The 23988-nt window shown below is 42.0% G+C and overlaps 1 protein-coding gene across 11 annotated transcripts in view; it reads right to left on the reverse strand.

The window, feature by feature from the left end:
- Positions 1-23988, reverse strand: part of LOC113013014 (forkhead box protein J3-like) — an 81344-nt gene that overhangs the window by 22556 nt on the left and 34800 nt on the right. For 8 of the 11 annotated variants that reach the window (XM_080295677.1, XM_026153535.2, XM_080295678.1 and 5 more), the window contains 5 exons: positions 19931-20014; positions 13202-13303; positions 10219-10377; positions 3773-3989; positions 895-1152 (listed from right to left, as the gene is read on the reverse strand). In XM_080295677.1, coding sequence (XP_080151803.1) covers positions 895-1152; positions 3773-3989; positions 10219-10377; positions 13202-13303; positions 19931-20014 — 820 coding nt within the window. The remainder of the gene's footprint in view (positions 1-894; positions 1153-3772; positions 3990-10218; positions 10378-13201; positions 13304-19930; positions 20015-23988) is intronic. The other 3 variants (XM_080295676.1, XM_026153531.2, XM_026153534.2) reach the window with 1 other exon arrangement.

Below are 23988 nucleotides of genomic sequence, written 5' to 3' on the forward strand. Positions count from 1 at the left end.
TTGCTGCGAGGACGCTGAGATTACTGGTTTTCTGTTTCTTGGAAAACATAATGTGAACGGTAATAGTGAGGAAGGTTTGCTTTTGGTGTAATATAACCACTTGTTCACCAGGCCAGAAGAATTTCGCTTATACTCAATGCCAGCATAGCTCACTTGGTTGAGCAGGACCTCATGCCGAAAGGCTGCTGCAGAAGCTGAGTCTGAATGCACCCGAGACCATGTGCTTCAGGTCATTCCCCCTGCTTTCCTGCCCTTTCAATAAAGGCTAAAATGCCAGAAATAGATCTTAAAAAGAATTATGGTTATCCATATCCTAATTGAGGGGGCTGTGAAGGTAAAACACCAGTGGTCAGGTCTATATTGTGTATGTTAAGCACATCATATAAGCAGTTCCTGCTCCTGTGCAGTGTCTGCACAAACTTCCCCAGATGTTGATGGAAACTGGGATATAAAGCATCTTTTGTCTGTGGTTTCTGAGCAAATTTGTTCCGAATTAACTGAATTCAGTGATTTTGAAACAAATTATGGTAATTAAGGATAAGGGTTTTTTAAAGTACATGAATTGCCTTTCACCTCAATGAGTATCTGTGCCTTTGTAACCTCTCTCCCAGAGTAATTAACTACAATCAAAGGGACTCTCGTGTTGCTTTGTTAGTGAACATTCATGTTATCGTTAAAAGAAAGCTTTCACGTTCAAATTTAAAGACCTGGTATGTTCAGTGCAAGCTGATGTATTGATGTTATTATTATTACTCTGATTGGCAAAGTATTATTCAATCCCTGTTAGAAAGTTGCTAAAGTCTGCCCATGTTTTTCCTGATGTTGTGCACCAGTAGGCGACACCAAAGATCCTACACATGCTGTAATGCCCTTTGTCTGTAAACCTGTTCTCACCTGTTGTGGGGCAGGCCTGCACAGCGTGACTCTGCTGGTGGGAGAGAGACGAGTGCTGCTGAGAGTGACCAGAGTGCTGTTGGTGCTGACCGTGGGTGGAGTGAGGGGAGACGTGAGAGTGGTGAGGGTGGTGCGATGTCTGGCCATGGTTGTGTTGGTGGTGGTGGCCGCTGCCGCTTCCCCCACCAGGAGAGTGCTGGTAGGAGCAGGCGGTGCGGGCCTGTTGACCCGAGTCACCGGGCATACTCATCAAACCTGCTTGGGGAAAAAAACATAAAGACACATGAAACTTTAAAAAATGGGGCAAAAATGATGGAGAAGACACCTTTTTTCCACTATAACAGCTCAACCAAATAAAGCCAAAGATTCTCCTTCAACAACATGTTCAGATTTGCTCTCTTGAACTCATTTTAAAGTGGATGTGGATTACTTTCACGTTGCCATTTCTAAATTATTGTCAGTCAATTGTTTAAACCACCTACATGCCTTGGTATGTCACCCACAGCTATTAGCCTCCTATTCAATCACACATGCACAACCACTGCTATGGATTCTCAGTAGCAGGAATATGTCTTATACATCGCAATACCACCAAAGGAATTATACGGGTTTGTTGAATCCAAGTCCATTTTACACTGCAGGAATTGCAGCTCGGATCAGAAAACTGATCAGTTTATGTGGAGGCTATTTATCAGCAAGAATAATGTATCAATAAATTTGATTTCACTTTGATCTGGCAGCAGACTTCCACATCTTTGCCATCAGGCTGTGGGACGGCATCAGAGGCGAATGCACTGGCACCCCTGTAGCTTGCAGCTGTAACTTTAGACATAAATGTCAGCACTGGGTGGTAAAATAAATAGATTCACTTATGAATTCACAAGATTAACGATTTTCTGCCAGCTGCTCTCTTGCCTTATTTGCAGCACCAGTGCGGGCTTCTGCCATTATATTTTGATATATTCTTTATAGATCTCTATCAGCCATTCATCTGATAATGCTTTTGATTTAAGTAGGCTTCAAACAAGCCCTTTTATGAGGGCACACACAGAGCGTGAAACAGAAAGCCTGGGTTAACAAGGATAATCACTATTGGTGATACCCATCATCTCTGATTGGGGGTGTAGGTTTTGGCGAGCCAGCCTGGCTACATCACCCGGTGTCTCTCCTGTCTGATTTGTCATATGAATCTCTGACTCATCCCTCACACACACAAACACACACACACTCTCCCTCACCTCTACCTATGAATTCCTTTTCATCATCGACACTGAAGAAGCTTTATGTCGGTTGCTGCCTCATTAAATTTTCAAATGATGCTGCAGCGTTTCTGGACCTCGGCTGTCCGCTTCCCGGTTTTGTGACTACTTAAATGTAAAAGGCTCTTCCAAGGACGTACAACGTCCAACTATAAAGTAAGGTGGACTCTTCGAAGGTTACCTTCCTTTGGTACATTTGTTTGAGTCGTGTTTACCTTTTCCTTTATTTGCTATTACTCCAAGATCTCTTCAGAACTTTTTGTGACCGATAAAAAGCGAATCGATGAGTGCACCACCGAGTGCAGAGTATTTTTCATTCAGTCTCTTTATTCCCCTCTGCTGTGTGTATAGTCAATGCTTTCATTGCCTTAACTGTATTTACAGTACTGCAAATCAAAGCTCCATTTTTATCTATGATTTTACCACGGCTGTGTTCCTCTTTCCTAATTTACCGTACGGGTGCATTTAAAGGGAATAATAACAGGGTTCTCTTTAAGATTTTAAGATGGCAAACAGGGAAAGGGCAGCATAATTTTGAAAGCCAGATTGTAAAATGAGACTTCACAAGTTGACCCAGCTGTTGATTCACTCGTTTGCTCTTTAGAAAAGGTTCATATTTGCTTCACTGTGACCTGTAATTCAGGATGGTGGCACTGCCTGAGCCCGTAGCAATGCGGTGTGTGGTCCTGGACTCGCTGTAGATACGATGAGCTCCTCTGTCTGGATGACTCAAATTCTCAAATACAATGACTACTGACACCGTTTCCTGCTAAGCCTCACACTTAAGGGACCCTTTCAAGCATCCGCTAAATCCATTTTCTTCCTCATTTTCCTTTTAGATCTCAGCGCAGTGCCGTTTTCTTCCCCACCATCTATATTCTCATTGTCTTATCTGTACTCTGTGTACAACCCTGACCACAAATTGAAGGGGACCTTGTCAGAGGGTGAATCCAGGCAGCAGTTGCGGGGGTCAACAGAGCGTATCAATCTCCTTGGTTACAGAAGATTTGTTGATGTGTATCAGGAGTAAAAAGTGAGAGAGAGAAAGCGCGAGAGGGAGAAGAGAGAAGGTGAGAGGAGGTTGGTGCGATGGTGGGGTGTCCAAGAGGGAGGAGGCCTAGTGACCTGAAAGCGTCAGGAAGCAATTAGCGAGATGCTTCGCAAACTTTAGAACCAATCTAATTAGCTGCTATCAAAGCTGCAGAACCCTTTGCTCTGCTCGACTACAGATGTGTTTGAGAGTTTTTTCCCCCCCTTCTGTTGAATTCTTACTCTTAATTGCCTTTACTCATTTGACTGAGCGAGCCGTAAAACGCAGATATGCGGAACAACAGATTGTTTGTTTATTAAAACACAACAGAGTAGGAGTGTGTGGTGGAGGTTAATACTGGAATGCCGGCTATAAAACCAGTGTTAAACTGTTTGAATTTATAAAGGTGGTGGTGGCGGGGGGGGGGGGGGGGGGGGGGGGGGGGGGGGGGCTTATTCTTGTCAGTTAATTATGTGCACAAAGCCTCACACAGAAGTTTACTTTATTTCCCAGTGAACACACGTGTTATTATAGGTGTCGAACAGGTACGCATGAGCAGGCACACTAATCCGCACACAAAACCACCCACCTTGCTGCGAGAAGGACTGCTCGAAGACGCACTTGTAAAGGCTGCGGAACGAAGAGCTGAGGTCCTCGAAGTCTGAGAAGCAGAGCTGCTTGTCCCGTGACTCGGGGACAGGTAAACCGTACTGGGGCTGCGGGGGAGGAGGAGGAGGCGGCGGCGGAGGTTGGGCGGGCTGCTGGAGGCTCAAGGACTGGGACGAAGGTTCCGAGTGGCTGCTCACCTTCGAGGCGGATAGGAAGAAGAGACGGATCGACTGTTAAAAGGCACGGGGAACATCAGGGAACGTCGTGGTTTCAGAAAAACGCCTGACAAAGGCTCAATTCACACTGCGATTGAAAAGATTTAGTTCGTCAAGGTGATGAGGCATTGCAGGTTCAAGTGCATACGTTTTATGTGCTTGACTGGTTCATCAAAAATAGTAATCATTTTTTGGCTCATTCATAACCAACTCTTGGCTCTACTGTTTATAAAATACACAAAAAACACCACCTAATGGCACCTAGTTCTTTTATTGACTGCTGCTTGTCATACACAGAGCATGTATGGAAGGATTAGAGAGCATATTAGTGACTTCAAGAATTTCTGTGCCTCCCCGAATTAAACCAAGGCTCAGTTAAAATGTTTTAATTGTCAAGGAACTGCCATTCAGTTGTAAAATCTCACCGCACATGAAACTGCTTAAAATTATTGGATTACTCCTAAGTGGATTGTATTTCATCACCATCTTCCTCCATCACCTGCAGCAGCAGTGCGCGGCTACGAAACAACAGCAATTTGTATCCAGAGAGAAGATTCACAATTCAGATATTTGATCCTAATGTGACATAATATAACTTGTGTCAGTCAATCTAAAGACAGGATGCAAAACAGAAGCACAAAAGGTGACTCGGGACTGCACGGATCATGTAGATGACGTATGTGTTAAACCTATATATGATCAAAATAAATGTTCTATTTATTTTGATCATATAAACAAAATACAGAGGTTCCACAAAAAAGTGGGAGGAAGTGCACATTTATTTAATCCCACCCCTTCTCCATAAGTTATCAGCTAGTATTTATCCAGCTTTGTTACTAATATAAACTCAATAGCAACAGACATATTTCTAATAACACAATATAGACGCTATGTAAAAAAAACTAATTATCACCATAAAATTATTTGTTTTACAACTCCACACCTCCGCACATCAAAGCCCTGTGCCTCCAGTTTTGGAAGGTTAATTCTAACATCTGTATAATCTGAAGTAAGGTTAATAGGTTAACCTGGTGTGAGAGTGCCTTAAACCCGAGTTCTTCTTAAATGCCATGGGTCCAGTAGAAGTCTGTGAGGAAACAGCTTTCTGACTTGACCTCTGTAAACACTTTCCTCTTGTGTTAATGGTCTCAGTGACACACTGTGGTTAGTACTATATAAATAATAAAGAGACCAAGATGGCGACAGCAAAAAACAATCAAGGCTTCAAAGACCTGGGTTACACCGCGGTAGCTATGACACTCTTTTACACTTTTTGAGCTTGAACTCAAAAAGTCGCTCCCATTTTACCTGGTTAGGTAACCATAGCAACCAGCGGGAAACGCATAACCTGGTTTGGAGCACGTTATCTTGTAGCTCCAGTTTAAAAACAGCTGTAAATAACACATTTTCACAGATTCTTTTGATCAAACAGAGCAGAAAGGAGCTCTGCGTTGGGGTTAGTTATTCAGAAATTCAACGTTTTCGTACATCCTCCTACTCTGCTGCCCTGTTGATTTTAAAAAGTTAGAATTACAGTTTGCAGAATAGAAACTGCTCGGTGTATTTGTGGGCCTGGATCAGGAAGAATATTACATGAAGACAATTAATTTCACTTTGAACTGGTCAAAAAGTGATTTCCTGAATGGCTAAATGTATTGTAAAGTTTAGCTGTTGTGTTAGAAACAACAGCTTCTAACACAACAGTGAGATTGCACTAAAGCTGAACCACACCTCAGTGTATTTACATATGCAGCACCGATTTCGTTCCTTACCTGCACCACCAGTGTTGTCTTTTGCTGTTATATTTTTATTACTTCATAGTTTTCTGAGACCAGTCTTAAGTGAGCATGCTCAGATCCTGTCGCCTGTTGATGAATACTATTGTGAGGCCATTATTTTGCTTTTTAACCCTTAAATCAGGCACATCTGGTCAGATTATATTAGCAACTTATTCACTTACCCTAACATTAGCAATCAGGGTAAATTGTCACACAAAGGTGGTTATCAGCTTCATAACTTAACTCATGATTGATTAATCCAGCTATGAGCATGTTCACATTAAGGGGATGACGCTGGCAGCATCCGGCCAGTCACACAGATGGACGTCTCCACTGGCACGCGAGCCGCTGATCTCACAAAGAATGATAAAACTGTGAGGGTAACTGAAAGAAATGCTCCTGCTGTAGAGAAATAAGCGGTGTGAAACAGAAAATCACAGTACAATAGTCAGTAAAATAAAAGTATCAACACTCTAACATTGAAATATGGGAGAATGTGATGAATTAGATGCATGTGTGATAGATTTAGTTGTTATTCTTTCAGCTGTAGCCTCAATTTTGTCTAAGGGTCTGAGAACAGCCTAAAGATTCAATATAAAAACATAATTATAATGTAGGTTTAGACTCTAAGGTCCACAGATGCCCTGTTTTGGGATCATATATTATAGGCTATAGAACAGTCTAATGCTCATCGGGGAAACAGCAAGAGTCTAGATGAAAAACTTTAGACCCTGCATGCACAAAAGTCCAAGGACTTTTCCACAAATGGTGATTCTATTTCCCAGATAACTGATTGGTTGGTAAGCAGTGATCTCATACCTGCTGATCGACAACCTAGATCGGGTCTGCAGGATAGGTTACCATGGCTACAATAACAAGTAAGTAGAGCTAAGAAGTGAACGGACTCTGTAATACTGCAAACCCAGGGTTAACCTTGAAGTTACCTGGATAATCCCAAATCCAGCTTCCTAGCACAGGCGTCAAGTGGAGAGCACCTCTGCCTTTAAGTCAAAATGCATTAGAAACAAACCTCTTGGCTTTTTTGTCTCTACAGGCTGAACCTAAGTGAACACACCTGAATTTCAATTGGCAGACAGAAAAGTAAAATTCAATAATAATACGATTTAATTTAAATGAATTAAATTAAAACTTCAGCCGAGCCCTGGACACTTTTTTTTATATAAATTACTGTCAGAAATCATTTAATAATTCAGCCATTCACAGTGATGATCATACCAAATTCAATTTCACACAATTAAAATGGAATCGCTGCTGCCTCTCATTTCTTTTCACATAAAAGCAAAAGCAAAATACGAAGCTTCACATATCTGCCGCATATTGTGAATGCAGCCGGTCTTCATCCACCCTCATTTCATCCAAGCTGTCATCTTCCTCACCATCCACCCGGAGAACTCAAGCAATTTGCTGTGATCAGTGTGTCTCTGCCAATATAAGCCAACTTACGACGACACATCTCCCACACATCTACCTCCACCCCAATAATGCCAGCCTTTCCATAAACTCTCTCGGTGTCTGAGATCTCTGCCAGCAATGCCACCAGTAATCACCGTCAGTCAAAGGGATGCGGGGGGAGGGGGCTATCACCTGCTTCAGGTAATGAGTCAGAACTAAACCCGATCCCACCGGACTAGACCGCAGATGAGGTCTGAAACGATGGAAGAGGAGGGCGAAAGGTGGAGGAGCCGATGCAGGGAGGAAGAAAACAAAAGATGGCCTCTAGAAATGAGAGGTTAACGAGATGAGATTGCACTGACCTTTGCTAATGCAGGTGGGAGGTGAGCAGGGAAAAGTGATTGATGGTAAAAAGGTGAGCAGCTGTTACAAGGGAGAGATAATGAAGAGTTGGGATTTTTCAGCCCTCCTGTAATTTTGTTTTTGAACAGAGACTGGCCTTTAAAACTGTATTACATTTGGTTTAGAGGGACACAGGCGCGAAAACGATCACAAATACATCAAACACAATGCAGGTCTGTCTAGTTCCCATATTTATATTTGACCGAAAGGGACTTTAGTGATCGCAGTGGGGAAAAAACGCTGTTGTAGCTACACTACTACAAGGATTTGGAGAATGAAATGGACTGAATAGAAAGAAAGGCACACTTGCTCACAAAGGTTTATCCACTGGGAGCCAGAATATATACAGGTGAAAATATGAATGACAGTTGACACAGCAGGGAACCTCGTGGACTGCAAAGCAAGAATGTGTAAGTGTACCGCCCCTTTTTGTGCACCTTATAAAGGTCACGAGGACACCAAAAACATTTGAGCATCACTTCTTTAAAGCCTGTAGATACTACATTAGTAGTGAAAGACAATCAGTCTTTTGCACAACCCACTGTCATTGTTGCACTTTGCTATTGCACTGTTGTGTCTCCACTGGCTTGTGTCTGTATCGTTCTGTTCTGCCTAGTGTTGCACTGTTTGGGGGTTTTTTGGGGGGAGATTTTTGAAATTTTTGCACACTTGCACTTTATGCAGTCCTGTGTTGATTGTCTGTTATATGTTGTACGTAGCACCGTTGTCTCGCTTCACTGTGTACTGTACCACTGCACATAGTTGGAATGACAATAAAGCCACTTGACTTGATTTGAAAGGAAAACTAACGGGAGCTGCTTCAGTTATTCAGACATCAGGTCACTCCTAATCGGGTCCAAAATCACTCCATTAATATGTTGTTTTGAATCTCAAAAGCTCATCATGGGTCAGTTTATGTTCAAACATATTGGTTTCCTAATGTAGTCCCTCTTTAATAAACAAGCAGCTCATTATCATGTAAGTTGGACTATTTAAGACTACTCAGTTAAATAGGACCTTGTTTTTAGGCACAAGGAATAGTTCAAACTGTCAGGATAAAATATGGCGCGAAACAGCTATGTGCAGAGTTCCTTCTCTACTTTGTATTATCCAAGTTTGTAGGAACATTAACAGCGGACAACATGGGACTGCATCAATGTGTCCTCTGTATACAGTGTGTGGGACCTGCTGAAATAATAGAGTTAGTGGGGTATGGTAGCTCAGTGTTAAGTGGCTTAATAAAAAAAACAACATAAAACCCCCAAATGTGTCTGAAAACTGTCAGGGACAAAGACTGGACTGGAAATGAGTGAAAAAGCAGCCAACGTCCAAAAACAACTCTGAAAGCCTAGAGAGTTGTTGCTCAAGAGCACTTCAAAAAATTACAACAAAGACTGTTTTTTTTTCAATCGAAACATAAAGAGAGGGGTGGCTCAAGACTCTTTGCTCAGTACTGCAGTTACATAACCACCAGAGGAAAAAAGAGCTAGAGCTAGAGTGTAGTCCTTCGCTCCTTTCTCACCTCCACACAGCTGGCCAATCACAGCGTTAAGTGGGTGTGAATGTAGGATTGTCGTTTACAAAAATGTCTGAAGTCGAAAGAGGTTTGACGCGAAGAGCTTTCAGAGCATAAGTTCAGCAGTATTAAATAATCACACACACACAGCATCTGGCTCACACTCATCTAAAAACAGCAAAACCAACCAAGATAAACTTGCTTCTTGTTTTATTTTTGGATGACAGAAGCAAGCCGCTATCAAAGCATTTCCCACAGGTTTGAAATTTATTTTGTGGTGTTCGGCCCTGAGGGGCGCGAGCGGCTGCAAAGAGTATTGATAGTCTGCGGCAAAACAAAATTCAATCCACGAGCTAAATAATCAGTCCATATGAATGCAATGTTCAACAACAAGCAACTGAGTTTTCAATCAATCTGCACTCTGAATTGCATTTCCATACCTCTGGAAGGAAGGAATGATAAAAGTCTCTTTGGATTGGGTCAGCTTCACTTGTCTGAGCACAAATAAATTCTGCACATAAGAAGCGATGACTGAAGTTGCCCATTTGATTCTTTCTATGCATGTTAAAGTAGCACTACAATAGAGAGATAATCCATTTCCCCTTGATTTTTTAAATAGGTGACCACAATTAGGCCTAATTGTTTGAAAAACCAAAGAAAGTGTCATTACTTTGCTTCTACGCACAGTGAATGTGCTCTGCTAAAGATGAGCGAAAACATATTTGGCTGCAAAATCTGAGCATCAAACATAAAATGAGAGTGAGCAGTGTACCGTAGATCCAGCGTACATGTTGTTAGCTGGTTACCACCTCCTCAGTCTGCTAAGGGTGCAGCAGACACCTTCTGTACTGATCTGGTGTCTCGACCGGTGTCTGAATCATCCAGATTATTTCGAGTGAATCCAGGGGAAAAAAACCCAAACACGACACAGAACACGTAAAAATAGTTTTAATGCTGCTTGTTTAAAATTTGTCAGCTGTGAATGAAAAACCAGACACTGTGGCAGTGTCCTTGAATTCTGAGTGGAAAATTGTCACGAGAAACATAAAACCTAGAAGCGATCACTCTAAACAACAACAACAACCAAAAGCAAAGGTCTTACTGGTGTGTATCCGTGCACGTTGCTGCCACTGCTGACCGCGGTGCTCCGGTTGTTGAGGTTGACGGACGCCAAACTTTGCTCTGAAAGGCTGTTGCTAAGGCTGCCGCCCAGGCTCCCAGGACTCTCGCTGCCTTCTGCTTCATGGTTGTACAGCGCTACCTACACACACACACACACAGTGTTGATGTTAATATGACAATAAAGGCTATTATACGGGGCCAACGATTTGAGCCAACGCACCACATAAACCCCTTCAAAGGCACTGATTCATGACTTTATTGTTCCTTGTAGCCTATTTTGTTACACTGCCTCATATTTGTTCACGCGCCAATTCATATCCAGACTGAAGTGAGTGCCGCGCCACTCAAGGAGTTACCCATGCACCATTAACTGATGGAACAAGTTATGAGGAAAATGTGGAAATATTAGTTCTGGTCTATATAAATTTGTCCTTTTGCTGTGTTAAACGAAAGAAGAAAAAAAATAGACTCACCGACCCTAAGCTTGTGATTTTGCTTTTTTTTTTTTTGCCACCTTGAACTTGTTGATTCTGATTAGATAAAGACACCAAGTTGCACTTCGAAGTAACTACGCTGTATATCTTATTGTAGCAGATCACAAAGCGTTCAAGAGCAATGCCTCAGGATTACGTTGAATCATGTTTCTCTTGTTTTATTTGACTGTCAGGACTTGTGAAGCGCAGCGCCAACATTACCTCCAGGCAACATTTAATTGTATAGACAAATGCGAAAATACAGCCTTCGGGTGAGACAACATTAAAGGCTCTCTGGGGCAGTGCTCTACACTGCAGAACATCTTGTAGTGGCAAAAAAGAAAGGATAGAGAAGTGCTATTGAGTCGTGGGTTAAAGTGTTAATCCTGAACTGTTCCTGTTTGAATAGTTTTGGTAATATCGGCACTGGGTGAAAGTTTAATTCTCCTGACTGTGGAAGTAAAGGAACAGGGATTTCTTTTTAGGTTTAATGAGGTGCTTTAGGTTGAAATCTACACAGAAGCAAAGAACCGAAACACTAATCACAACAGATCATAAAAGATTTGTTTTTTCATTATGCAAACATTACAGTAACTCAGTGCAATGATCTGATCCTGATCCTCCTCCACCCCCTCGACCCCCGCTATCCTAAATTCCCAGTATCAAATTATAGGAACGCCTTCCTTCAGTAGTGCAGGCTTTGTCCAATGCAAACAGAACATCGGCGAGAGCAAACGTGTTATAGAAGAAGCTCTGACGCACTGCTGTGCCTGCAGGACGCCACCTGTGCGGATGTGGGCGGATGTCACTGATGCCGGCATCGGCATCATTATCATCAAGGTCTCCGTGCTCTGAATCATTGTTTCAAAATGTATACTGATGTCTGAGACGACTCAAGTTTTAGTCTTTCCTGGCGTAGCGCGGATTGAGTGCAACCTGACACGTTTAAAGAAATCAAATGAAAATCCTTTTGTTTCTCCACCTGCTGCACGAGTGGCACGCCAAACACGCCAAACAATAATCGCTTGATGATCTGCACCAAGTTGGCTGCTTGTGAAGCTCTGTCCTTGTTTTGTCTTAGCGATTATCTAATAAAACTGCAATACCTTTTGCGGCATTGATTAATAACGTTATTAACGGCTTTGTTATAAGAATGATGGTGGAAAATGTGAAGGATCTGCAGTATCTACTTTTTCAGGTAGGCAAGTTAATCCACTGCACTCTGTTGTTTGCCGTGTCTCACAGCAAAAAAGGACTGAATTCCAGATAATAATAATAATAATAATAATAATGATTAAAATTGCATGAGTACTTGGCTACAACGCTGATAAGAAAAAAAAGTGCAGAAATTCTCATCCTCGTGTCTCATATTGACAAATTCTGGGAAGTATGAGTCAGGGTCTGTTAAAAGTCCAGAATGGAAAACTGTAACGTGCTGCAAAGTCCAGACCTTCGCATCCCATCCAGAACAAACAGAGTAATGCGAGCTGCTGCGGGACAAATTTTCTCTTTGGTTGGGGACAGGACGAAAAGGATCACCCACTGCGCATAATTACTGTGTTTGTGTGGGTGTGTGCGTCAGATCAGATAGGTGTCAGAGGTCCCTGTCTCTGCTTGATCTCTGACCCTCACATAGGCGATCACACGCAGTTTAGTGTTTAAATGCTTGTGTGTGTTTGTGTCGCGTAAGGCTTTCTGCTAGAAGTGAAGACTTGTTCTGAAGGCGTCTCAGCCTCTAAAGAAGAGGCGAAAAAGAAAAACAGACACTTCTGCTGCTGCTTCTGCTGCAGTTATGTCTTACTATAAATATGTTGTGACAAAGTTTGACACATTTTCCTCACAAGCAAGTACAAATGACTAATCATTGCACAGAACTAAGAAATCAATATTCATTCATATAAATGCCAACGAACTATGATCATTCTGAAGATTTTTACTACAGTGTTTTAAAGCTCTGAATGGAACATCTGTCGCTTCTGAAGCATATAAGGTCATCGTCAATGAAACTAACAGCATTTAAATGAATCCCAATCCAGAGAGTCCAACCTGCTAATGAATCTCCTCTGACCCACGCCCCCTCCACCACCACGGCATGAATTCCAACCTCACAGTTATCCAGTAACCTTGTACAACAATTCTGATATGTTTGATAATAGGTTGTAGATGATACTGCTATAACAAAAGAACTCAAGCCTCATGAACTCATGTCAAAATGAACAGTGACACGCTGATTTTACTTCTCTTTTTGACTGTTTGCTGTTTCTTTGTTATGATGTTGGCTCTGCTGGCTCTGGATCCCTATTTGAATTTGTTGAATTTGCCAAAATGGAAGAAAAGCTCTTTCTAAAAGGAGAGTCGCCAAATGCCGAACCAACCTCTGTCTGTATCTAACTGAGGATGGAAGCCACGCGTCCGGTCACATAAACTTTGTATGCCTGCGCTGTTGCGCTGTTTTGTATTGAAACAGCCTATGAACAGCTGGTGCCCTACCTTGTTGGTCACAGCATTGATGGCCAGAGTGGGAGATGCCCCTCCTGACATGATGCAGTCCATCCTCAGAGACTCGGACTCCAGGCTGTAAGGGGTCGATGCCTGCAGGAACAGGAGACAGTGTGAGAAAAATCTGGGCATAGAAAATGTTCATAAGTGCGGATTTGGGTTCAGTATCCTGATAACACGACCCACGTGAAGGCAACTAAACATTATTATTTTATTAATAATGTTTTGGGGTTTTTCTGACAATGACAAGCCAAAAAGTCTGTTGTGGAATTGCCTAGAATACTCGTTTCTGACTGAACTAATAATGCTTCCTAATGAAGGAAAAAAGGCAGGATAAACAGTGGCTTCAGGCACTAAAAGTGAACGAGCACAAACTGATCTGCGTAAACTTGCACAAACCTCACAAGGTCTTTTTATAAAATCCGTGATGCGTATGATGTCTTTTCTGAAGTCTCCGCATTTATTCTACAGTGATTCCCTCTCATCTGTGGCCAGATTCCAGCTGTTTTTATTGATTTGGCTATAACTTCCACAATAAGCCCAGTAAACTGATTCAAATCAGTGATTTAGTACACTCTGGGGAGATTGATCACATTTACAGGAAACGGGCTAAAAACAGTAACGTAGCAAACCCTGCTTTTCATGTTTCCTTAAGACTTTAATGTGGCGACTATTACAAGACATAAAAACCACTGTGCAGCAAATACATCACTGATTGCCTGATATCCCCCTGCATAAAGTTTGAATACACCTAATTCATCGTATTCTATTCTATTATAATTGTGCTATAGAATAAAAGGCTAGGAATATAAAATAAAAGCAGCAATGTCAGTGAACCTTGTTGGTTGGCTGGGGAATTTTAAGGTGTGGTGGGCAACATGTTTTTGGTGTCACCGGGCAAAAAAAGAAAGCTACATCAACCTTGCAGCATTGTAAGTGAAGGGAATTTCTGCAAATACTCTTTATTAAGCTTTAGAAAATCTTGCACCCACAAGAGACTTTGGCTAATCGTGCATTTTCTGACCAGAAAAGGTAAGTAGTCTTAAGAGCAAAAAAAAAACAAAAAAACAAAACAAAACAGAAAAACGTCCAGCGTTGGTGCAATGGGTTTGAATTCCCTATGAAGCCAAAAGTCAGCCCTGGCTTATCTCTAGCCTGTGTTCATCTTTTGAAAGGGGGTTATAACAGAGAATGGAAAACTGCAGGAGGAAAGCAACTTTTTAAGGTGGAGATATGTGAAGCATTCTTTAACACTAAAGATGCAGGTTGTACCCCTTTCAGGTTCACCACACGTTACACTGTGTTGTGGCAGGTACAGTACTGAGCAAAGGCTTTGAGCTTTTTGTCATTTTTTAAAGTGGTCTTAAACAACAGTTCTCTAAGCTTTCTGAAGGTATTTCAAAGTTTCTTTCTTTGGCCACTGGCTGCTTTTTCACTCACTGACCAATGAATCACTTAAACACAAAAAAGGCATAAAATAATATTTTTTTTCACCAACAAGGTGATTCCCAAAGAGCTATTAGCTGAAATCTTGGCATGGTATGTCGTGCAATTACAAAACTGAGGAAACTGGATATAAAGCTGTTCATCTGAAAGCAGCAACTCTATGCTTTTTCAGTGATATTAGCGTCTCTCTCCTTTCTCAACCAATCTTCGTCTTCGCTGGGCTGCTGCGACATCGTGCCTGTGATTACCGTAATGACTCTAATATCAATGCAAAATGCTGCTTTTAGGAAATGCTGGAATTCTTTCAATTGAGCAAATAGTTCAGGAGTTACGGGAGATACAGATGTTGAAAAAACATTGCAGAATACCAGTCTGATCCCAGCAACAGGTTAGGTTTTCTTTAGGTTAAACTGATGACAACAGGTGATGGATCCAAATAGAAGGAGGTCAGCAGACAGGTACAACAGGTAAAAGAGTCACCTGTAAAGCACTGTGGAGGCTCTGTCAAGGTTCAGGTTTGCCTTTCAGCCAGTGGTGTTGGGGATCTTGTCTAGTCTTCAATTGTTCCTGAAGACTACTTAAAGAAACTATAAGAAAGCTTGTCTAAGAGACTTTAGACTGTGTTGAAGAATAAAGGTGGTCATACAAAACTGTACAATTGTACAAACTCTGTTTTTGCCTTATTAAAGATTACTCTTACTTACATCTTGATTAAACGTGTAAGTAAGGCTACGTCCACACTAGCCCGGATGGATTTGAAAACTGCGTTTTCATTGGGGAAACGGCCGAAAACGCTTATGTTCCAGCACTGCGCATGTGTGAAACGCAAGAAGATTCGACCTGCCTCATTTCTGTCTGCTGTTTATTTACTTTCCGGCTCTTTGAAACGTCGCGGCAAAGGGTTGAGGAAAAGCACCGAGTTTTTTAAATGGACTAACAATGAGGTGGAGTTGATGCTGCGAGTAACACAAAAGTACAAAGTTGCAAAAGCGAGTGAGAGTTAAAGAATGTGAAGAAAAGCTATCTGGAGCATGTACAGACTGATATTAATCTTTAATAGGGCTGTCCAAACTGAGAGCAAACAAAACAATTGTTTGTATAATGCCCTCCGCTTTCTTAGTTTAATTGGTCACATGACTGCATCATATGACTAACATGCGTCATCGTTTTAGAAAGTTGGCATTTTTGCAGTCCACACTGCGGCGCGAAAGCACCATTTCCAAATGTACGCATTTTCAAGATCGTTTTAAATATTAGTATAAAGGGGTGCACTAATATTTTTTTTAAACAGTAGAGTCTCGCCTTCTAGTTATTATGCAGAAATCATTCGTGGATGCTCTCCGCTGATTGAAAATGTCCAGAGGAGTTTGAAAACGAGGACGGAAATGAAATGTGACAAAGGTTATGAGAAATCTAAGTGTGCTGCAAGTTCATGATTCTTCACTGAGCCTCCTGAATCACCATCACGCCCCAGGCTCACACTGTGTGAACTAGTCGAGGCGCGCTTCATTTAAATTGCGGGACACTTAAACAGCCTGGAAAGTGGACACATCACTTGCACTTGATAAGATGAATCAAGCCATCCTCATGCATTATTCACGTACCTATAATGCATTCAGCAGCAGTTCATTTTCTGCTGCTGTCCTCACAAAGCGCTAAAGTAGGGTTAACTGAGTGTGAGGACGTGAGGAACTATTCAAAGATCGATGAGGGGCTAAATTGATGCCTGCCAAATGAAGAAGAAAAAAAAGGAGAGAGAGAGAGAGAGAGAGAGAAAAAAACAACAACAACAAAAAAAGAAACCCGGGGAAGATGTTTTTTTTCTCCTTGTCTGACTCCTTTCAGGGTTCAAGACAGCTTGCCTGCCTTCCCAAACTGCTTACAGTAAGAGGATTGGTTGGTAACAATGCAATCTTTAATTTATGATAAACTCCCAGCTAAACGGGTTGTCGGTTCCCTGGTGGAGGCACTTAAAAAGAAGACAAGAGAGAGGTGAAGAGAGGCAGGAGGAAGGCTTGTGGAGGAAGAGCAGAATAGAAGAATAGGCAGGGAGATAATTGAGTGGTGACAGACGGGCAGACAGACAGACAGGCAAACAGAGAAGCATCTACCAGAAATGAAAGAGAGTGATTATGCTTAAGGGCACTGGAGACACAGGTACTAAACTACGTGTACACTTGCCTGTCTACACATTTATACAATGCATTTATGCGGTTGACGTTTAGCCCTTCCTGCCAACTTAAAATATTTGACTGTGTAACCGAGGTGCAACAAAATCCCAGTTAACACACAAGATGTATTTAGCCCACCTTTCTTTCTTTTTCTTTTTTTCAGATGGTAATGCCGCCATAAATCTTAGCACTTAAAACCTCCCTGTTTCTCCTTAGCCCATGTGACAGCCCACAGTGTGTCTGCCAGCAGTGCAAGTGAGGCGTAAGAAAAGGGGTCAAAGGGCCCATCCATGTAAGACGAGATGACAAGGCTCTGAATTAATTAATGTTTGTAATAAAAAAAAAAAATCGTTGGTGAAGAAAATATGTCTAACGGCAGCCCCGGGGCCTTCTGTGGTAATTAACTGGAACACAAGCCTAGAACACTTTCCCTCCTCCCTCCTCTCCCACTTACTCCTCTTACCTCTTTTTCCTTCCCTTAAACTTGACTGTTTCTTCTCGCTACCTTGATGTCTTTTTCCTGCTTTCCGCAACCTTCCTTTCACGCCTCCTTTCTGCTCTTCCCCTCTCTTGTACCTCCCCAACCCTTTCCGTCTCTTTTGCCTCGATTCTTTCTCCAATGAGCGACACCTTACAGTGATTGTGCACTTTGTCGCGCTGCGCCTGTCAGAGTTCCCCAGAGAGGAAGATGGCTAAAGCAGAAATGCAGACGGACGAAGCGAAAGATAATGATCAAGATGCGCCAACAGTCAGAGACTGGCTGGATGAGAAAGGGAGGCGGATGATCGTGATAAAAGACGCGTATTTTCTTTAATGCAACATTCAGAGGATCATCTGCTTAATACAATATATACCTGCACACTGGAGGTACACCTCACCCCTGTGAAATAGACTTTGGGAGATCTTCTGCTTGGTCCACTACACCAACTGATTACACTAATTGGTGGCCTCATTCTGGCTTCGGGGAGAAGTAATGCCATGTTATCCAGAGCCTAGTAATGATATTGCATGTCACCAGATCTCATATCACTGAACTGAAGCCATTTAAATGTTTTATTTTGTATTCGTTTGTGACTGACTACAAGTCTTTGTGTCATACGGCAGCAGTTTTAGTACCCATCCCTTTGCCAGGGGAGCACAGTTCATTTAAGCCGCTGAGGTAATAATCAGAGAGGAATTCAATCTGTTTAATGTGCTGAATACTGAATCTGAACCGTATTAAAATTTTGGCCATTAACCGCCGACACTAGTTTATGAGCGTGCTAATCAGCCGCTAAGAAAACAGACATCGAAATGCACGCCATACTGTAGTCAGAGTCAGGAAAAAAACAAAAAACAGAGAGATGATGGCAGACAGTGGTGAAAGCAGACTTGAAATACACGATGGAGCTCACTCCGCACTGCTTTTGTATTCACATCCCCAGGTTAATGACTGCACACCAGCCGCATTCTGCCAAGTTGATGCAGGGTTACATATATTTATAGCCTCAGCTGCTGTCAATCAATTTCCCAAAACCAATTTTCATTCCTGCTTCTGTATTCTCACATCTATCTGGTAGCTTGTTCCTGCTGCTTTTATGGCATCTTGAAAATTGCTAACCCCAAAGCCTGTGGGATTAACCTGGATGAATATGAGGATGAATATCAAAAAGTTGTTTAATTGCAACCATAGGTTCTGGTTCTGTTACAAAGAAGGCACGCGCGCCGGTGATCGGGCATTCTCCTGCACTAGAGCGCAGTAATAAGTTCGTCAATAACAATCGAGCAGTGCACAGCAAGAATAACCCACAGAGGAAAAAAACAAAACAAAAAGAGGATAAAGTTTGGTACTTTGTGGCTTTAAAATGTAATAATTACACAAAAGAAAGTGTGTTTTTTCCTACATTGCTGCGGCATCGAATATGCTGCTCATGCTGTGCCTCTTGTGTAGACAAGGTGTTACACCGTGTCCACTCAGCAGCTTCAGCCCTCCATCTGTGAGTAGACACGAGGCGTTCGAGCACAGCGCACAATCACTGTAGTTATGAGCAGCAGAAAGAAGAAAATTGACTTGAAGGGTAAAAAGATACTTTGGGCTGCATTTAGGAGGAGGTAAAGCAAGCGATGGCAAGATAATCCACATCTTTTGGTCTCTGAGGTACTGTGCAGTGATTTATGGTCACCAGATGTTGAAGCCTGCTGCCTGCGATGATCCCCTGGCCTTTGAGTGAGATGTGGTTTTGAGAGAAATATCTGAAGTAGAACTTGATGGTCTGGCACAATATGGCTGTATTTGACATTTGGTAATCTCCTATCACGTGGTCCACACGATACCTGACAGCCAACACTGACATGCTTTTTTGTGCAAATAAGCTAATGTTAGCTTCCTAACAAGCTAAAGAGACGTCAATTCTCACAGAGCTACTAGTACCGCTGAGGGCTCTTACACTCATCTTTCAGGGGAGGTTTAAAGGTACATTATTGGACTGCTAGTCTGTCCATGCATCATTATAACATGGGAACAGGAGAAAGACTGCAAACCTGTTCACACATTTCTGTAGCAACTCATTTGTATTGGGAAGCTTTTTCAAATGCCTTGTTTTTCCTGTTCATATAATTCTCTTTTCAGACATTTTACAACAATGCTCGAATCATCAGCAAAATCCCATTTTTCTTCTCCTCTGATGATGTCTAACTTTGATATTAGCACCTTAAAGGGGTCACAGGTTTGAGAATATGGAATGAAATAAATCCTTAGAGAAGTCATTTCGTACGACTTTTAAAACAACAAGCGAAACAACAACAACAGAAACACTGGCATCCAGCTGTTCCCTCAGCCTCCTAGTAGATGCACCTATGGTATGATTTGAAAAATCTTTAGCGATTTATTGTCTTCACAAGATTTCCAGAAAACTTTATTTCTGATCTTGATCTAGATGTCACTGAGACTTTTAGCAGATGCACCTAAAGCATCAATTTCCAAATTCTGTCACCTCATTCTCAAAGTATTACATTTACAAAGCTGCACGCCGACCACCCACCCATCTGTCTGGCGGAGTGACAACAATACCCCATCAGCCTTTTGTGGGTAAAACAGGATTATACAAACTACTTGTGTACTTACTCGTTCTCCAGAGCGTGGTCTCTTCTTTGGCCTGCTGGGTACCGTGTCTTCTTTAGGATTGGTGTCTATGGCCCAGTAGGAACCCTGAATATTAACATCAGTAAAACAAACATTAGAAACATATTTGATGGAAGGTTTTTTTTGGTGTGTTTTTCTCCAGTGGTTTGGTTGCTTTGTAGGTTTGTCCAAAGCTTCAAACTTTGTCTTGAGTGCCCCTCCCTGAGTTTGGGTTTTTTCGGTGAGTTTTCCCTTCCCACTGTTGCCAAAGTGCTTGCTCATAAGGCAGGGGTGTCCAAGCTGTGTTGGATCAAGGACACATCCAGGTTTTAGATGTGTCCTTGATCCAACACAGCTGATTTAAATGGCTAAATTACCACACACACACATTCACACACTGGTGATGGCAAGCTGGCATTGTAGCCACAGCCACCCTGGGGCGCACTGACAGAGGCGAGGCTGCTGGACACTGGCGCCTCTGACCACCACCAGTAGGCAATGGGTGAAGTGTCTTGCCCAAGGACACAATGACCGAACCGGCAACCTTCCGATTACAAGGCGAACTCCCAACTCTTGAGCCACGATCGCCCTTCAATGGACTAATCATTTGATTCAGGTGTGTTGACCCAGGGTGATATGTAAAACCTGCAGGACACCGGCCCTTGAGGCCTGGAGTTGGACACCCCTGTCATAAGGGGTCATCTAATTACTGGGGTTTTCTTTGGATTAGTAAAGAGTCTTTACCTTATACAATATAAAGCACCTTCAGGCTGCTGTTGTTATGATTTTGTGCTATATAAATAGAATGGATTGGCAGCACTCTGTAACCTTACATGGTCTGCCACTTCCTGTAGTTCCTAAATTCTTCAACACCAGTTACAGTTAGTGGTAGAATATCTAGGAGGCAGTCAATTGAAACTGACTTCTTGCAATGGTGGTAGCTATCACAGTACCACACTTGAATTCTGTGAGCTTTTTTAGAACAGCATTCTTCATTCACAAAGGCTTTTAAATGCAGACTACATGGCTAGGTGCTTGATTTTATGCACCAGTGGCAAAGAAAGTGAAACCTCTTCAACTGAAGGATTAAGAGATCCAGACCAATGCTTTTGATCATATACTAGTGGCCAAAAGTATTATATTAATGCTATATTCTACATGCTTATAAAACAGAATGGGATAGCTGAGAATCCGGCTTACAGAGAAAATAACATTAGTGATTAATTTATACATAAACATCCCATCATAAGTTATGTAGTCAGTACAAGCAGCAACAAATATAGCCCTAATTATAGGGCTGTGCGATATGACCAAAATCTCATATCCCAATATAAGAATTCTATCATCCGATAACGATATAAATCACAAAAATGTAACATTTTCTGTAAATTCTGTGAATCTCGGGCAGCTCGTCATGCGGGAAGTGTTTCCAGCTGGGCGTCATGTACCTGGAATCGAGTGTTTTAACCAATGCATGAAACCATACATTTTTAGACATAAGTTGTAAAGGCCGCCGTTTTCTCTGTGAGTATTTATTACACGGCGTGCTGCGGGGAAAAGCCTGTTCTAATGTTTGAGTCTAAGGTTTATTTTTTAGCACCTGGCGGCTCTTTTTTACTTCTCATCCCTAATTAATCTGCTCTTTCACGTGATTCAGTTTATTTTGAAAAGTCTCAACAGGATATTGAGCTTTATTGTGAAAGGTTTATGTGGAACATAAACAAGCGAACACGCAATGTTGTTACCGTCGTTGTTGCTAACCACGGGCCTGGGGCCCGTTCTTCGTACCTCGCTAAGTAGGTTAGCCGGATTAGATTGTTGACGATTTCGCGTGATCCTGGATCAGTCGGTTCCCCGAAGCTCATCCGGGACTTGCTGTCATAGCAACAGAGCCGTAAGCGTAAACCTGCTCGGGAGCAGGTTTACTTTATGTAAACAGGATTAGATCGCGGCCACGCAGGTATGTCCGCGTCATTCATACGAAAGCAACAGCGATATTCCACCACTGTTTCACCATAAATAAATAACATCAATGTAACTAAAGACAATGCAGCACCTGATCCATTTATTGATTTCACACAGATACATACAGGTCATTTCCTAAAAAAGGGAAATGTACTATTAACATTCTATTACATGTATGTGATTATTACAGATTTAATTCATATTTCAGAGTAGTAATTGTAAATTACTTCGTGTAATCAAGATGAGAGACCACGGCTATAAAAGCGAAGGTGGATTTGGGAAGCCTGTCGCAGTCATATCCTGTCCGTTTACGCGAGCAACCCATTGCGGAAGGTGCAAGATTGATAAGGAGAGTCCTCAGAATTCAGCGTATATTGCGGGACAGACAGGATCCTTTAGCTCAGCGCCACAGTGTGCTCATAGAGAGATATCGATTTTCCCGTGAGGGTATTATTCACTTAACCAACTTGTTGACGAGGGGGTGCAGGACCACCACCTGTCTTTTTTTTGCTCTGCCCTTTTCTTGGTTGCTGTTATGAACAAACAAACAGAGTATTCCAGGGTCTCTTTCCAAGAGACGACAAGCAATATAAGTGATAAATATTACCATTCTGTAGAATATTCTTATATTTCACTTTTACTTGTTCCCATGTTCTAGTGGGTCCTGTTGTGGCTCTAATGTGAAAGGGGATATAATATAACATAATGTAATATAATATTGGATAATATGGTGTGATATGATAAATCTACCCTACCGCCTACTGGTGTTGGCCAGAGGGGCCGATGGCGCAATATGGCAGCCTGGCTTCTGTCAGTCTGCCCCAGGGCAGCTGTGGCTACAACCGTAGCTGCCTCCACCAGTGTGTGAATGTGAGAGTGAATGAATAGTGGCATTGTAAAGCGCTTTGGGTGCCTTGAAAAGCGCTATATAAATCCACTCCATTATTATTGTTATTATTGAATTACTTACGAGTTTAATTTGTCAGCAACTTTCTGCCAGCCCTCTCTCCTTGCTTTTGCAGCCTTTGCAGTGTTCCCTTGCGTTTTAATTAAACTCTGAAACCCCTGAAATCCCTCACTCAAGAGTTCTTGCTCTGCTGCCGAAAAATACCGAGCGCGCTCCTTCGACATTTTCGCCGACCAATCAAAGGGTTGCCGATCAATGTTTCTACTATCGATGCGTAGCCCCTGTTGGGCCACCCAGTGATCTCACATTACTTCATCCAGCTATACTAATCGTCAACAACAGGTGTGTTCGGGGAACCGGAATAGCGAGCTCAGAGTTAGCGCGATGATTTGATCTTGGATGTAGTAAGCGACGTACGAAGCACAGGGCCCACAACGCATAAAAACAGGCGCTTGTCCGTCTGTAGTGTGGTTATATAAAACATAAGAGAAAGAGAGAACTTAAAGAAATTAATATAGCCACTACAGTGACCATCAAAGCAATGAAAAAATATTGCCCTAAACAGCTTATTTTGCGAGACCACGAAACAAACGATAGCGTAAAATGAAACGATAGACGTTTTTATATTGTTATCCGATATATCGTTATATCGAACAGCTCTACCTAATTATGCTGAATTACTGATCATAGAGCAAACCCCTCCATCAATAAGCCAAATATTGAAAAATACCTACAATTTCACAGATGTGGCTACAAAATCAGTTTTAAATCTTGGTAAATATGACTGGTTAATACACTTTTTATTGTTTAAGCAACTTTTTAGAACTTTTCCTGCAGGCTTTAGATCTCACCTTGGGTCAACACACCTGAATCAAATGACTAGTTCATCACCAGGCCTCTGGAGAACTTCAAGACATGTTGAGCAGGTAATTTAGCCATTTAAATCAGCTGTGTTGGATCAAGGACACATTTAAATCCTGCAGGACACCGGCTCCTGAGGCCTGGAGTCCCCCTGCTTTAGACTAACAACCTAGCCAACAAGTGTTTGATGTTCAAACCAAAGTGAACTCTAGTTTTAAGATTTTGGCTCAAAAACATTTGAACTGCTGCTGCAGGCCAAGATATTTTATTATGAATTTGAAATCTTTATATTGTTCTGATAATTAACTCTGTAAAGTCTAAACCATGA

This window comes from Astatotilapia calliptera, chromosome 20 (genome assembly GCF_964374335.1).
Source record: "Astatotilapia calliptera chromosome 20, fAstCal68.1, whole genome shotgun sequence".
In the NCBI taxonomy this organism is placed as follows: Eukaryota; Metazoa; Chordata; class Actinopteri; order Cichliformes; family Cichlidae; genus Astatotilapia; species Astatotilapia calliptera.